At 44.9% G+C, this 17,113-nt stretch overlaps 1 protein-coding gene across 2 annotated transcripts in view; it reads right to left on the minus strand.

Annotated features, from left to right (window-relative positions):
• SPOCK1 (SPARC (osteonectin), cwcv and kazal like domains proteoglycan 1) overlaps positions 1-17,113 on the minus strand; it is a 496,806-nt gene that overhangs the window by 128,067 nt on the left and 351,626 nt on the right. For both annotated transcript variants that reach the window (XM_077911772.1, XM_077911773.1), the window contains one exon: positions 11,381-11,507. In XM_077911772.1, coding sequence (XP_077767898.1) covers positions 11,381-11,507 — 127 coding nt within the window. The remainder of the gene's footprint in view (positions 1-11,380; positions 11,508-17,113) is intronic.

The raw sequence follows: 17,113 nt of genomic DNA on the forward strand, positions 1-17,113 counted from the left end.
CACCATTCACACGGTACACCACAGGACAGCTCAACAGTTGCTCACTGACTGATACATGTTTGTGTCTCATACCAGGCATTAAATGTCTGGTGTACCACCCTTGCCCTATAGGAATGAATGCAGGTTCTTTCTTAAAGAGTTTTTTTGTGGGTTTTTTTGTTTTGTTTTGTTTTGTTTTTACAGGTGATCTTTTTCCAAGCCAGAATCCAGGCTGAAATTTTCACATGTTCTTGCTATCTGGCTTTACCAATGGGTAGATTTTTTTTTCCTTTTTAAATCAAGCCCATTCTTTAATTCAGGGTAAAACAATTGAAGCTTTGGGATATATGTGTGAAGTTTCACCTCCAATTTCTCACCTTGTAAGAACTGACAGCCTTGTCTCCAGTCTGCAGGTAAGCTGTTGCCCTCTAAATATTTTTCTTTTTAAAAAAAAGGAAGATTTTACTTATTTATTCATGAGAGAGAGAGAGAGAGACAGAGAGAGAGAGGGAGAGGGAGGGAGAGAGAGAGAGAGAGAGAGAGGCAGAGACACAGGCAGAGGGAGAAGCAGGCTCCATGCAGGGAGCCCGACGTGGGACTTGATCCTGGGTCTCCAGGATCAGGCCCTGGGCTGAAGGCAGCGCTAAACTGCTGAGCCACCCGGGCTGCCCTAAATATTCTTGATTAGATCAGCTGCGTTCCACCTTCTCATGCCCCAGGGCACCCAGGGCAGTGGTCAGTGTCCACACTGGTTTTCCTTCTCCCCACCTCTCAACCAGGGATTTCCCTTATATCTTACAAACTCAGCCATTTAAGAGGATATTATATTGAGGAGTTCTGTGTCATAGTTTTAAGACTCTCTATCTCATCAAGCAGCTGTACATACACTTACCTATGAACAATGCCAAGGTGGTGTAATAAATGTGCCAGAAGAAGTATATACCTGGTTCTGATGGAGCTCAGGAGAAAGAAATGGCCTAAATTAGCATGAAGGGCTCACAGAGGCTTCACTGAGGAGATGCTTAGGCTGAGCCTCAGAGCTGAAATCTCAGGAATATGGTTATTTCCTTTTTGTCAGAGATAGATCATCTTCTCATGTATGTTAAAAGGAAAAAAAGGAAACAAAAGCAAACCAATAAAATAAAACAAAACCAACCAACCAACCAACCAAACACCAAGTTGCATCCCTTCTACTTCACCTCTATCTTGCTTTGCTTGGTGCCAGGGAATTGGGCTGTATGTTGGTGTGCTCACAAGAGGGGCTAGGTGTCTGGTCCAGGGAGATTTCAGCAGGAAATATGGAACATAATGAGAGGTGTAGCAGAGTGTGCTCTCTGCCACCTTTGGGGCATCTCATCCATGCTGATACACAGTCTCATCTTTTGATCTCTTTCCTAGGAGAGGAGAAAGCAAATGAACCCTTATCATGTGTTCCATCTGATCAATCTGGTCGGGGTCCCCAGGTTACTATAGCAACCTTTGGGTATATCTCCTTTGGGGAGATGTGGGTTTCAAAGCAATCTTTAGTTCCTCTGGATAAAAACTTGGGAAAGTTTCTCTTTTGGATACAGGGTCTCTCCTGATGCCAAAAGCTGCTGCTCTGAGCACCTTACTGGACAGAACCCAGTATCTCAGGAAAGCCACCCTTGACCAGAGGATGAGGCATTTCTGTTCCATGCAATCGTATGTGAACATGCAAAACTACTCCATTTGTTTCAGAAAGGGGAAAAATCCAACAACTAACTTGGGTAAAAGCAAAAGCATTATCAAAGCCATTTCTCTCAATATGCAGTTATGGCATCGATTCATGGTAAACTCTAACCTAGCACATTCTCTCACATGACATATATGGGTACTAACCCAAAGCTTAGATAATGAGATCAGTTTCTATGAGCATTACCCATATCTGTGGCTCAAGTTATCTTGGAATATGTTGTGAAGAAGCCTGATAGAGAGCATACCCACAGGGAAGATTTTGTTTGTTTCTTTTAAAGAAAAAGAAAAGCGATATGATCATGAACTTAATTAAAATTGTTTTATGATGATTTAATTAGATGTACAGCACTGTGCAAATTCACTCTGGCCAGGGACCTTTCTATCTCCTAAAGTAAGGGTTGCCAAGATCTCCTGGGCTTTGCAATTTTACCTAATCCTTAATTTCATCTCCTGATGGGGTGAAGATGAACATAATTGTGTTCAGGTAATTGCTTTATCAAATAGTTTAATTGTGTATTCAACAGAACTGACAACAAGAAGGTTATTCTTCCTAATGTGTTTTTAACAAAAGTGCTAACTAATTACATGGCATCCTATTCAGGGCATTTGAGAAGAAGAAATGAATACGTATTCTTCTAATCTTGGTTAAATGCATGTTTGCGGAGAACATAGAAATAAGTAGTAAAATAATTAGCTGAATTGCTTCCTTCTGCTGTAACTGCATAACTAATCTGCATGTTGAAGTAGTCTGTATAAATTCTGCGGATGCATTTTCACCATGGACGGTGTTTGAACATCTGTGCTTCCTGAAAATGTCACAATAACCATTTTACCTAAAAGTTTATCCTCAGGAGCCAAGAAACCTGTGTTATCTTGGCATGTTCCAAGAAGTAAATGCTTAATATAAGTAGGACAGATGTGCCACATGATCAGAAGGAAGTATTACAACATTAGGCCAAATGGTTGAAAAGAATTTTGAATTAAAATAAGGCCGAATCTATTCTATTTTGCATGAACTCTTTCTTTAACAGGATAACTAACATGTCTGGTATAGACTTGGCTTCTATGCCTGTCTGTGCCTATCATTCATAGACACTCAGAATGCCTTAATAACTTCTTACGGCTCAAGCCAGTGTCATTTAGCTGAAGCTGTTAACGAGGTTACTATATTTGACATTTTAAGAGGTGATTATGTAGTACACTGCTTTTGAAATTTTACCTGATCCAGGGAATAATCTTGCCCTCCTTCTCCAGAAAAAAATATTACCCTTGATCATAGTGAATGGCAGGGAGGAAGAAGGTCAGATGGCCACTGTATTCGACTGAAGGTTGGACATAGGATTCAGAAAGATCCAGGTGGAATCCTTCACTGCTGTTGAAGCACAGACACTGGTACATTTCTTTCGAGTTCCTAGGCTGGGAGGAAATGAATCTGGGGCTGTCAAAATCGCTATTTTCTGCCAAGGGGAGAAAGCCTCTTTGCAGAATGAAGCCAAGCAGAGATAGAGAGACAGAAGGAAACGTAGTGTTGTCAACACTGAATTTCCTCTTCTTTCTCTGAGGTCTGCCTTCCCCAGTATACTTTCTAGCCTTATATGGCAGTAAATCTTCATTTGGGGATTAGGGAGAAAGTGAGTTATGTTTATGTCACTTGAAATCAAAAGCATCCTGATGATACAGCTGGTATTTTACATTACTTTTCAGATGGCTTTGCACTCATCGAAGTAAAGACTGATTGGAGAGTAGGACCAGTGTTCGAGGATGTCGGCCCTGCTGCTTCCGAGCTATGCTGCCCTTGGTAAAGTTCCATTGTTTCAATGATCGCATCCTTAATTTGAGACTAATCACAGTACTATCTCATAGGTTTGTTGTGGGAATTAGATGGGATAAAAGAGGAAATAAAATACTATGGCACTTAGCACAGGTCACAATTCTTAATACATATTTAGTAATTAAGTGCTATTGTTTTGTTGTTCTTGTCATTATCAAGACTATTTAAAATATTACTAAGCTAGAGACTGATAGGGACCCCTAATATCTGCTCTATCCTTCAATTATATAACTCTCAAATTTTAGCTAGGCACATAGCTGCTCAGAATAAAAACTACATTTCCCAGACTCCTTTGCAACCTTTGAAGCCTTAGGATTGTGTCCAATAGAATGTGAGCAGAAGTGACATTGGTGACTTCTAGATTGTGTCCCCTTCCATTCCTTCTTCTTTCTGGATGGGGCACAGGAGCCACCTTGGACCCAGATGCAGAAGCTCAACAATTTCATTTGCCTGGAAGCAAAACAAGCTGAAAGGATCCTAGTCATGACCAGCATTGGGCTGCTGACCTGTAGGATGTTTGCATGAGAGAGAAATAAGACTCCATCCTATTTTAGACTCTGTTTCATCTGGGTTTTTGTTACAGCAGCCAGAACCTATATCCTAACTAGGACACAATCACTCTTTTATATACCATTCGTACTTGTTTCTTCCAAAAAACCCTGCGAAGGAGAAAAGGGGAGGATAACTAAACTAGAGCAAGAATTCTATTTAAACTAAGAGTCGAGGGTTTTCGTACCCTGAATTCTGGCTCTCATTCTAAATGATACCTGACTACTGCTGACTAAGGAAAGGAGGGTGAAAATGAACAAGACCTGAGGGGAAAAGGCAAAGTTGGGGCATCTGCCATGGGAGATGTGTCCCCAAATCTCAAACTGTTTAACATATAAAACACAACTGCTTAGAGTTTGTTAGAGCCACTATTTCCCCAATGTTATAAAACCTCTCTTGCCAGCTTTTTCTAAGCAACAGAAAATCAGAATAATGAAACCTACTGCATGACCCCCCTCATCAGACCCTTAGTGTTCACATAGTCCACAGGTACACTACTGCATTCTCCCCCTGCTACCTGACAGTACACGGGGATGGGGTCAGGATTTTAAATGTTTCTTGTCCCTCCCCAGGGCCACCAGATGGACATATCTAATGGCTCCCCTATTTGCCACTGGTCCTCTAATCCTTGGGCCATTGCTATCACTTTGTTCCAGTCCCCCAAAGCACAGAATATACAAACGCAAACCCTTCAGCTTTTGTTTCCCATCATCTGACTTTCTGCTTAGCCAGAAGCGATGAGCCACTTGCAAGTGAAGATAGTTCTCAACCAGCAGGTTCTATGGAGACAGGGCTAACCAAAAATATCCCCCAGAACACTGACACGTTCAGCTCTGTTGCAAAGCAGAGGAGCTGTACCTAAAAGGTTCCCATGCTTGTCATGGTAACAGGGCCACGAAAACGGGGGGAGATTGGGAAGAGACACCAAGTTTAATGCTATCTTGCAAAGTCTTAAAATCCACAGTGTGGATTGCTCTAACCCTCAGAACAGCCTGTGCATGGGAAATGCCGGCCAACAGAGAGAGACTCCATTTGCCAAGAACTTCAAACATGACCTTTACTTGGTAGCAATTGTTGGAAACTATTAAGATGACTCTGAAAATAATATAATCTGCGGCGACAATATGTTGAAAGAAATGCCAACCCTGTAAAGCAAGCTCTCTCTCTCCCCCTCCCTCGTGTGTGCACACTCAAAACAGAAGAGAAACATTTTCCTCCACAGCAATTCTTAACTCTGCATCTCTCTTCTGCGTCTAGACATAAATGAGCCATTTGCTAATTGTTTAACAGTGATTAAGGAAGTAAACGTTCTGGGGAGGAGGGGTGACAGCAGAAGGGTGTTCGCCTGCTTGTTTTCCAATTACCAACAGCCACATCAGCGGGAGAACGGAGCTGACACTCAGGAGCTCCCAGCTTCATTTGGGGAGCCCTCTCCTTGAGGTCAGGCCAAGCACTGGTGGCTTCTGACTAGGAAATGAGCAATCCTAGCACAGACATCTGAGCTTTGGCCAAGTGGGTCCAGATTGAGGGGATTCAATGAAGTCCTCGTGAAAGAGGACTTTCCACCCCAAACAGGATGTGGAGCAGTGGGGCTCTCCTCCCTTCCAAGCTGGGGACCCCAGAGCCACTCCACCTCCCAAAAAAGCTCTCTCCTCCAAAGGAAAGAAAGTTGAGCTTGTCTACTCAAAGCACAGGTTGCCAAACTGTGGTCGGCCATGGCTATGTCCCTCTGCACACAGGCAAAATGAAAAGCTGGCAGCCAGGACTCCAATAAGCTTTCATCCTTCCATGGGATGACTGGAGAGGAAGCAATGGGGCTCACAGATAAGGGGTTCCCAGCTGGCCCAGGCTGAGGCCAAAGAGGTATTGGCAGGAGGATCTTCAAGTCCTACCAGGACTAAGATGGTGAAGAAGTCCTTTTGCTAAGCTCAGTGCTGAGATGATTTTCTTTATTTGAAATTCACAGTCACCAAGACCAGTTCCAACTTCCTGAACGCCTCTAGAGAAGATGTTTTCTGCCCATCTCTGTACCAATTACAAACATCGAGACCTCATGCCTACCAGAAGGCCCCTCAGAGCTACTCTGCTTCTAGTCCTGCCCCTGACCATTCCCACACTTCAGCCAGTGTGACTCTGAAACCAGAAACTCTCAAAAGGATCCCCAGCCCTGTGAGGGCAAAGTCCAGCCCCTCACATGGCCATCGAGGCTGGGAAGAAATGGCCCCTGATTGCTTTTGAGCCTCATTTCTGTAGCTAAAACCCTGTCCCTAGTCCTCATGTGGTCAGTCATCCTGACACTGTCATCAGCTCCTTCAGGGGCCATGTTGTCTTTTATCTATCTCTTCAACCACCCTCTCCCATCTGTTGGATGAGCTGCCCTCTATGCCACTCTTGCTCTGGCTGATTCCTTCCAGCCTTAAGTCTCAATAGAACTACCATTTTCCCTCTGAAGACCGTTCACACCTCCTAATTGGTGGAGGTGGCCTTGCTCAGTGTCCTACAGTATCCAGAATGTCCCTTATATGAACATCTTCTCTAATAAAGGAGATTGCTTTTCAATTTGCCCACCTGTAAGTTCCATGAAAACTAAGGCTTTCCTTGCTTTGTCCTTTGCCACAACACAGGAATTAGGACAATGCATAATACATGGTAAGAAAGAATAAATGTTCACCAAGCTTCCAGACTACTTCAGTTTTTCTGGCCAGGAGAACATGACATCAAGGATCATTAATGACTAGGGGGATGCTAACTATCTCCAACCTAAGTCCAAGGGCCTACTTAGAACCTAAAATTAGCTGTAGGCCTGGCCTTTAATTTATCTATCCACCCCCCTTGCTGGTTTTCAACTCCTTCTCTTTTATGGGTATGGAGTCTGAATAAACATTTACTGCCATGTAACATATCCCTTCGTATCAAGACTTTGTGCATTCTTGTTCCTTTATCTCTGATCCTGGAGGAGTCATGAAACTCTGAGTGGTGTCCCTGATGCTAGGACACTGAAACCATAAACCTAACCACAACTCCAACTCCAACCCTAACCCCAACCCTAACCCCAACCCCAATCTGAACCCTAACCCCAACCCCAACTCCAACCCGAACCCCAACTCCAACCCCACCCATAACCCCAATTCCAACCCTAACCCCCCCAAATCCAATCTCAGTCCTAACTCTAATCCCAACCCTAACCCTAACACCAACCCCACAGAAAGGGGCTCCTAAGCACATTCCTCCAGTTCTAGGATGGTCTGACTTCTGGGTGTAGAAACAGAAGTAAAGTTCATGTGATGTCACCTGAAGATAAATACCCAGGAACCAGAACAGAGCTGATGTGCAAGCTCTTTCTTCCTCCTATTCCTAACAGTGTGCCCTATAGCCTTCAGATCCAACCATGAAAGCGCAACACTTCCCGTGCAGTACTGTGATCATTTTTTAAGGGGTGTAGTTTTCCCTGATGATGATGGGGACCTATGCTACAATATATTTTGCCCACGTTAATTTTTGTGAATTTGACTTATGATATCAAATCCCTCCTGTGAAACATGTTTCATGGTTTCATCTGTCCTTTGTTTCCTGACCCCAGTGGCCATAACTCCAGGGGATGGAGTCCATTAATAGCGCATTCACTCTCATTAACTGACCACCTATCTACTCATGGTTCTCCCAACAGCTTTGTCTGTAAGACTAAAATGTCCTCTTAAACCTCCATAAAAAGGTGGCCGTGTATTTGGGGGTAAGAATTCAAACACTTCCAGTGGTAAACCAGACCAGACTGAAGTATTCCCCATGGAAGGAAGTCTTACTGAATGCCACTGGGGCTTAGAACTTTCCTCAGGTTCAGAGGCCTTAAAGCAGTCAACACACAGCTATGGACTATTATTTGATTCATTTCCTCAGGACAAAGAAAATGCCAACTCTAGAAGTTCAGACAAAGTAGAAAACTATTGGTCTACTACCAGAGACCAATACCCACATTTTCCTCTGCAATGCTACCCCTCCCTGACTCCTTCCCTTTGTTTTAACTTTAAATGGGAGCAGCTGATTATAGACATGGAGACAAGAAACCTTGGGTTTCAAACTCCATCACTGTCTGTGGCTCTATGGACCTCAGTATGCCGCATATGGAGAATGGGGAAAAGGATACTACAGCTCCTAATAAGAATGCTTTAGGTCTCTTCATTTGCTTCCAGAAAAGACAGCTGAGCTGATCTGGAAAACTGAGGACTCTGTTTCAGCTAGTGCTGGAATTCAAGGAAACTAGAGCAACAACATGTTGTGGCCAATGAAGGCTTTGCGGGCACAGCAGTATCTGGAAGTCACACTTCTTTAGAAGAATCAGGAGTCATTGCAAAAGACTCTTCCAAATCCTGATCCTGCCTTTCAGACAAGCTATTTATCAGTACTGGTGAGCAGGCAACCTTCTCTAACAAAAAGCCAACTTTCTTGCCCAGACTGCAGGGGGGCCATGCCCAGCAAGCATTTTCTGAGACATTCCCTGGGCAACTGACAGCACTTCAAGCCATGGCTGACGGGTTACTCCTTGTAGCTCAGAAGTCAAGGGGAGCTGGCATTTGAGGCTCTTTCTGCGAATGAGAGGTGGAGGCGAGAGGGCAGGTATTGCTGGTTTGATGTGCAACACACCACTTGCCCCAACAGCCCTGATCACCCACTGACATTTCATGGCCCGTCTTAAATCCCAGGCTTGAGGATCAGACCGTTTGCTCCAGAGCTGGAGGGAATAATTTGAAGAGCCAGACTGGGTCTTCATAAGGAGAGAATCACTGCAAGGAGCCTCTGACTCTCTGCCTCCCACCAAGGTGGGTGTTTAGCTAAGCGACTCAGCCCAGGTTGGGGACAGCTTATTTTTCTCAATCACTGCGCTCTCTGCAATCCATTCACTCCAGTCCCAGATGGGTTACTCATTCCCTCTCGGCCAGAGTCCTTGGAGGCTCCCCTCTTGTCCATGAAACTCACAGAACACCCACTATGTACTCCATTTCATGCCTGTTGAAGGTGGTGACAGGCACTACCTCTGTCTCTAGGGCCTCCCATCCTTAAGGCAGACACAGAAAAGAAGGCAGTTATAGTAACAGGTGTCCCCCAAGCCAAGCATTGCCCGACGATGTGCTCACCTTCCAGCTTTGGCTTTAGGTCTCCTCTTAGACTGTTCTCTCACCTTCCCTCTCCTCCCACTTCACAATGTGGCAGCCACACGGGTATCCTCTTCTTCACACACACTATCCTGCCTTAGAGCCTTGGCTCACGCTATTTTCTCTGTCTAGAACATTCTGCCCTCTAATCGCCATTTAAAAAACACCTCCTCAGAAAGGCCTTCCCTTAGTATCCCCTATAAAAACATTCTCTCTCTCTCTCTCTTTCTCTCTCTCTCTCTCTCTCAGCCCCATTGTAACACTTGCCAAAATTTGAAATTATATATTTGTTTGGTTATTTATTTCTGTCTCCCGTACCACACTGCAACCTACAAGTGAACTGGAATGGTGTCTGTCTTGTTCCCCACTGTCATGCTCTGCACAGGCCCTAGAAAAACTAGAAGGGTTCAAAAACTATGTGCTACCCAGTAAAGGAAGAAGCTTTTATATAAGGACTGACAATGGAGTAGGAAGGCAACAGACTCTGGAAAGCTCTTAGTAATGAGAAAAGGCCTGGGTTTAGTTTTAGCAGGAAGAAGAAAGACACCCAGGCATTTTAACAGGGGGAGACACACAAACAGACCTTTATTACAGAATCCTCCCTACCTCTTCTGTCATGTGGAAATGGCCTTTGGGAGCAGAGGAAGGGCAGATGGCAGGTGAAGAGATCTATGAGGAGAGGTCTATAAAAACCAACATCCTCACTACTTAGTGTAGTCCGTTGAGCAGCAGCATGGATGCCACCCAGGAACTTGTTAGAAATACAGGATCTCAGGCCCCATGCGAGGCCTGCTATACCACAACGAGTATTTTAGCAGAATCTCCAGGTGACTGTTCACATCCCTGGAAGTAGGGCTTTATTGGGAGATGATGCTGGCCACATCTGCCTTTGAGAAATGGGGGACAGAACAAATGCATCAGTGCCCCCAAAGAATCCACAGCTCCAGATGCATGCAGGGGGGCAGAAGCAAGCCCTGTTACTACAAACTATCTCAAATGGATTCCATCACGGGCTAGGGACAGTAGGGTAAAGGGTCAGGGGTGGGTATGCAGAGCCGAGCTGGGCTATTTAACCAAGATGTACTGGCTGTGACCCCGGGCAGAGAAGCTGCAATTCCTAGGTAAGGTCTGACATTGAGGATGTAAGGATTTCTGATTCTAGCTAATGAAGATATGTGAATTCTTTTATTTCCATTCTAAGTTTCCCCAGTACCTGGCACAGAGTTTGATACCTAAGAAAGGCTCAGATGATACGTGTTGAAAGAACAAATGGTCAAAGAGTGATCATGATACTGACGTCATAACACAGATTACATGGGCCTGGGTAGAAGCTAGACATACTTTTTGCCTCCCTGTTTTGTTGGACATATCCCCTTTAGTTAGAAAAATGTGAAAATTTGGAAGGATACAACTCTGCTTCCAGTGAACAAACATATATCACCTGTGCAACAGAGGATCTACGGGAAAGCATGGCACAGTCTCAAAATAACCCAAAGAAGCCTCTGAGGCCAGCAGGTACTGAGCTGAGGGCTCTCCCAGGCTTGTGGGGTCTCCACGGTGTAAAGGGTGGGATGGTGAGGGGCTCACAGGAACACAAGCTGTCACCTGGGTGCAGAGAGAGGGAGGGACCAAGATGGTACCCAGTAGAAAAGCCCAAGTACCACATGGTAGGGGGACCACAAGTGGCCAGGGTATTGCTGACAGCACCTGTCTTTAGCCCCAGTACCTACCCGCAAATGAGGCTCCCAGAAACAACAGGAAGACAGAGAGAAAGCATTGCAGCTTGAGCTGTAGCACATAGGCAATCACATCTTACAGCAAACTCCAGAGACGCCCTCTGGCTGAGCTATATGATTTATATCTTTGGAACAGCTTGCTACCTGGCCTTCTCCAGGAAGCCTGCCTGGATTGACTTCAGGATCACATGCCACTCTCAGAACCACCCTTTCCTCATAATACTTGATCCCTCTAGTTACATGGGAAGTGACATTTTTATCCTGTCTCTTTGGCTAGAGAATCCATTCATGTGGCAGTCTCTTAAGGTCAAGGCCCAGAGCCCACCAAGATTCACAGACCCCAGTTTTGGTACAGAGACTTGTCAGAACAAGAAGCCATGGGATATTCTCAATGACAAGATAAAAGAACAGAGATGACTGACCTTGGAAGTATAGGTGTGGCCATCAGAGCCGCAGACCATGGCTGACTGCGCCGCGGGACAGGGCTTGCACTTCACCAGGTTCGAAGGGCCAACCCAGTGTTTGTAGGCCACATTCCCCTTCTTTTGCCTGAGGATGGAGAAAGAGAGGTTAGGTTCGCCGAAGCTCTGGTCCCCGAGGGTGTCCCCTGCAAGTTGCCTGGACAAAAGCCCAATAAATAAACCAAAAGGCTGGTCCCACAGCCGGGCGCACCCTGGAGAACTCTGGGGGTGTTCCCATTGTGCTAACAAGCTGATGGGGACAAGCGCATCTGTTCCTAAAGCCCTGGTCCAACCCACCAGGTGAGCCAAGGACAACATGACCGTTAGAAATAATGAAAAACGTGACTTGGTGACATGAAAAAACATTCACAACACATTAAAAGAAACAAGGAGGGAGTGGCTCCATCAGCTCGCAAGCCCCCGGGACAGGCTGCAGCCTGAGCTCACAGCCCTCCTAGGGGGCTGCCCCACAGACTCAGAAAGCAGTCTGGACAGAAACGCAATCTCCAAACAACCCATTGACATCATCACAGCTGTGGCAAACGATCTCTGGATACATTTTGAAGCCCTTTCGGTCTAGCCTCCAAATGGCCATTCTACAGAGGCCCTGGAGTGACATCACTTGCAACGGCTGAAATCATCAGAACTCTACTCTTCTGCTCAGCTCCAGTTTCTCCCATCCTAACCTGCGTCATCATGATAAATGATGCTGTTAGGGTGGCTTACGGCCATGGAAGGAACCCTACCCCCGAATCATAAGCCACTGCAGTGACGGCGCCCTTCTCCTGGGGTCCAGATGCTCTCCACACAAAGCACGGGGAGGGATTCTCATGGCCCCATGGCCAGCTGCAGTGGGAGGACGAGCATCTCTGGACAGCCCATCCACCAAGTAATCACAGTTGCCCTGCAAGTTTTTTTCTTGGCAGTGCTACCTGGAGGTTAACCTCTGGGTTCTGGAGTCAGAAGACAAGTGCCAATCTCAGCTCTGCCACTTAGTCACTGTGTGATATTGGCAGAATATGTAATAACCCCAGAACTCTAAGTAAGCCTCAGTTTCCTCATCTGTAAAATGGAGAGAAATAGACCTACTTCAAGTCAGTGGCATGAGACTGAACTAGCTGATGCACATACTCGGTATAATGCTTAAAAAGCAGAAAGCCATAAAAATATCAGCTGTCACTAGAATTCTTATTTGCCCCAACAACAGATTGGGGTAGAGAGGAAGAAATTACCACTGCCAGAGAAACATGCCTTCATTCCTAGGCCCAAGACTTGGAATGGCATTTAACTCTCCAAAGAACTCGTGCGGCCACACAAGGAAAGCATTTCCACTCCATATGAATTTGGGTTTGGAGTTTGAGGTAACCCACTTTCTTCCAAATGAAGGAAAGTAATGTAGGACGAGCACCTCCCCCCAATCTGGTTCTTATCCTACCTCAAACCTTCCCTCATCATTTGGGGGAGGCAGTCAAAGGAGGAATGACTCTTCGGGAAACTACCTTTGAGACTGACCATGTATCCACAGCCTAACCCTTGGGGCCACCAGGGGAGCCCAAGCTGGCAGGGCCACAGGGCTGGGCCTGTCTGACCAATGAACTGAAAAAAGGAGGTCCTACAAGGATGCTATAAGATCACCTACTCCAGAAGTGAAACCCAAGTTGGCTAAGAGCCTTGCCCAAAGTCATGAAGACACTTGGTGGCTAGGCCTATGATGACATTCACACAGCTGCACAGTGGCCAAGGATAAGCTCTCTTCTTCAGCCTCTATCAGCCCCGCCTACATTACTAACTTGAAATTTCTTCGGGGGCATCTACGTGTTTGTCAGGGATAGTTCTCTCTCCAGTGACTCCCTGCTTCCACAGTAGCTGTCCACCTGACCCTGGCCTCTCTGTCTGGAATAAAAACATCTGCATTCCTAAATCACACAGGCATGAGGCTTTCCATTATTCTTTGCCAAACATAGTTTACTCACTCAAAGTCTGTTTGGGACTAGAGGAAAAGGAAGGATGGGTGATGGGACTCCACGCAGGCTGTCAGCACAGGGTGAATCTGAGAGTCCATGATTCCTTCAGCAGAACATCGCACATTTATCATCATTCACACAGCAGACTGCCTGACACTGATGATGAATCAACAAATACAGGGAGCAGTTCTGGCATCTGGCAACCCCTCTCCTGGGTCAGTCTCCAGCGTGCATGGCCAATGCTGAAGCAATTCTTGTTATGAGTTCCCAGAAAGGGGCTATAAAGTCCAAAGAGTGGCAGCTCTGCTGGGGCAGACATAACCATGTTCAAGGATGCACCAGAGGAGAGAAGGAGATGAACCAAAGGGAGAGGAAGGAACAGGGAATCCCGAGCCAATGGCTTTGAGGAAGAAATGAAATCACTATGAACTACTAGTTAGGGATAGGTCATCCCTGCCCCTGGGCCTGAACTTGACTATTAAACTAAGTTTATTATGGGGACACAAAGAGATGAGGCTGACTGGTATATACTAGCAGGTCGGGTGCATCATGGAGGCTCCCTAGATCCCTGTGGTGAGTTTCTATGTGCTGACCATCGCAATGGGCACTCAGAGGTTCATCACAAAATCACAGACTGTCAGAACAAGAAAATACCTTAAAACAAATCCATTCCAACAGCTCTATTTCATACAGGATGAATCAGACACAAACGGGAAGGGAGTTGGCCAGTGGCACACAGAAATATAGCAAATCTACCTCTCATGTATTTGTCCAAATGAAGTTATCCTGGAAACAGCTACACTGCTTTGGGACCACTTTAATCCCTATTTTGGCATCTGTATTTTCATCATCAGGACTCAATTTTATAAATAAAGCTCCTTTGAAACATTGTCCCTGGCTCCACAGCTACAAAGAGGTAAGCTGAATATACCCCTTGTCTCGTGGAAGGGAAGCACCATGTCTTACCTCTCATAGTATGCCTATGACTAGAGGACTAGAGGTAAAAAGGCCAACCCAATCTAAATTTTCACATTTCCAGTAGAACAAGCACACCTGTTATATTGGAGCAGACTCAGATGTCCCTTATCTTACTAGGACTCTAGTGGGCATGGCACACAAACCCACAGTCTCTGTCCGGAGACCAAATTCTATAAAATTATGTACAAATATATGTGAACCCAAGGAGGCATAACTTCCCTGGCTACTGTACATAAATTTCAATATCCACAATTCAGTCCAAACCCTAAAAATTAACCAACACAGTCAAGGCAAGGGACCAAGTTTTCTGACTATAAGGTATTTCACTTTTTAAGTCAAGAATGAAATCCTATGAAGGTATCTTGATGGAACTGCTATACTCAATGTCCAGACATTCATCATCTGGGGTGACACAAGCAATTTAATCTGGGAAGCAGGTCCTGCCAGCCTTTCAGTTGGCCACAAAGTCCTAATTCCACCCTGACCTGGCTGGTGCTATGGGCAATCATACCTCCTACCCTGCTGACAGTACGGCAAAGAAAATCCCAACCCAGCAGCACCCCACTAGGGAGAGAAGACAGATAACTGGCAGGCCACAAGAATTTCCTTTTTCTCTTGTGCTTAACTGCTTATTCTCAGTCTTTTTTTTTAAGTTTACCAAAATTCCCAGCATTTATGTTTTTGAAGAAGAGTGATGATTCTTCAGCACAAATCTGATGATGTGATTCCCATACTTAAAACCTCCATCTTTTTGCTACCTCCTAGACCATAGGCTGAATTCCTACTAGTTTTAGTATTAAACTGACTGACCTACCTTTACAGATCAGTGTTTGCTTTGTTCCTCCTTCGAGACACACACATACACTGACCACAACCACCAAGTATTTTTGCTCCAGCCAACTTCTGCTGTTTCCCAGAGCCCACTAACAATCTTTGTGCACCTGTGCCACCATGTGGACTTTTCCTCACTCTGACACATCTTCATTCCCACTCACATTTTTCCCCTCCATCTTTTCTGCTTCATAAGGAAGGCTTTCTTCAAGGCCCAGTTCAATACCCTCCTCCTCCAGGAAGCCTCCGTCGGCCTCTCCACAAGCAGTCAGGCTGCTTGCCCATGCCATCGTGGTCCTGGCAATCACTTCTAGTCATGCTCTGGACTAGTTTTCCAATGAGAATCTTGCATCAACTTTGATCAAATTCTAAGTGGCTATGATTATTCCAACAGGACACGGGGTATACTCAGGCTAAGAGCCTTGGAGCTTATCCTGGATACCTCCTCTTCTTCCTGCCCTCACCACTTTTCCCCATCCCTCAGTCCTAGTGATCCAACTCCAGCTAGCCACATGAGCCTCTTACATGTTTCTTGCATGTGCCATGCAAATTTAAGTCTCTACGACTGGGCAAACACTTTCTGCCTGACTGGCAAATGTCTGTCCCTCATCCAAGCTTCAAATCAACTGCTTTTCATGAAGCCTCTCCTGAACCTGTGAGCCTGATCTCAAGGAGAACTGATCATGACAGTATTTGTTCCAGCATTACACCTTGTTCAGACCCAGCTGTGACATCCACTGTTACATAAAGCAGTCCTTTTTGAGTCTATCTTCCTCAATGAACTGTGCACGCCTCAAGGGAAATGACTGGGTCTTACCATTTTTGTGCGCCTGGGGCTTGGAAACATAGTCAACTCTCAACGTATGAGTTTGTTCAGTGAAAAAAGTGACTCTATTAATCTAGACCTTTAGAACTTTCTCTCTTTATCTCTGGAAATTACTAGCACTAAACAGACAATAACATATCATGTGATTTTAAGCAACAAGAACTCAAGAGACCCAAAAATCCTGAGTCAAACTTGAAAAAACAACGATTAGCAAAAATTTCTAAAGACAACTGAGAAGTGTGGAGGGAATTCTCCTCTGCATCTCAGGGCCTAAAGGATCCTCCTATTCCAAAGGTTGAACCACTTCCCAAGCTGGCTAAGGACCTCTGATGGGAGTTCTAAATTTCTAGCAGATACCAATTTTTAGGTTTAGGAATGAGAAATCACAATTCTCAGGAATCCTCAAGAACTGCTGAAATAGTAAGTTTCTCTATATTCTTCACAATATTTACATGTTTTTTAAACTAAAAGTAAATATTAGGCTTAGTATTATTTATAAAGAAATCTAGCCTGAAGTGAAAGTACAAACAATGGAAATTGTCAGGAAACATTATTGAGTAGTATTCAAATGATGGGACCTCTGGATTTTCTAGCAAGTTAACAGCACAACACAGAATCACATGTTAATAGTTTCAATTTTAAGACTTATGTCTTCCAAAATGATTCTTTGGAACACCACTCAGAGGATTTCTCTTAAGTGTATATAAATAAACTTATTAGTGTTCATATTATTTACAAGAGCAACTCACACTCTTACAAGAGGGCAGCAGCTACAAGCAAGACTGGCCATATTGTGACCATTCTTTCCAACATGTTCTGTCCTAGTTCCTGGAAAAGTTAACCTTAACCCTTAAGTTCAAGAATTTCTTGCTCTTGCTTCCCATTGGATCCTGTTGCTCCTCACTCAGATGTCCCTACCCTCACCAATCAAGGCAAGTCCCATCTCCTGCCAATTCTCCACAATTGACACCGAGGAGATCTTTGATGACATCAGTTGCGATCCAGCATTTCACTTGGCCATGGCCAGAGTAGGACCATAGCCAAGGCTTAAGGCAAAATAATGGCAGGACAGACACATTTGGAATAATTTTTTAG

The sequence above is a fragment of the Canis aureus genome, chromosome 10 (assembly GCF_053574225.1).
Source record: "Canis aureus isolate CA01 chromosome 10, VMU_Caureus_v.1.0, whole genome shotgun sequence".
NCBI classification, from domain to species: domain Eukaryota; kingdom Metazoa; phylum Chordata; class Mammalia; order Carnivora; family Canidae; genus Canis; species Canis aureus.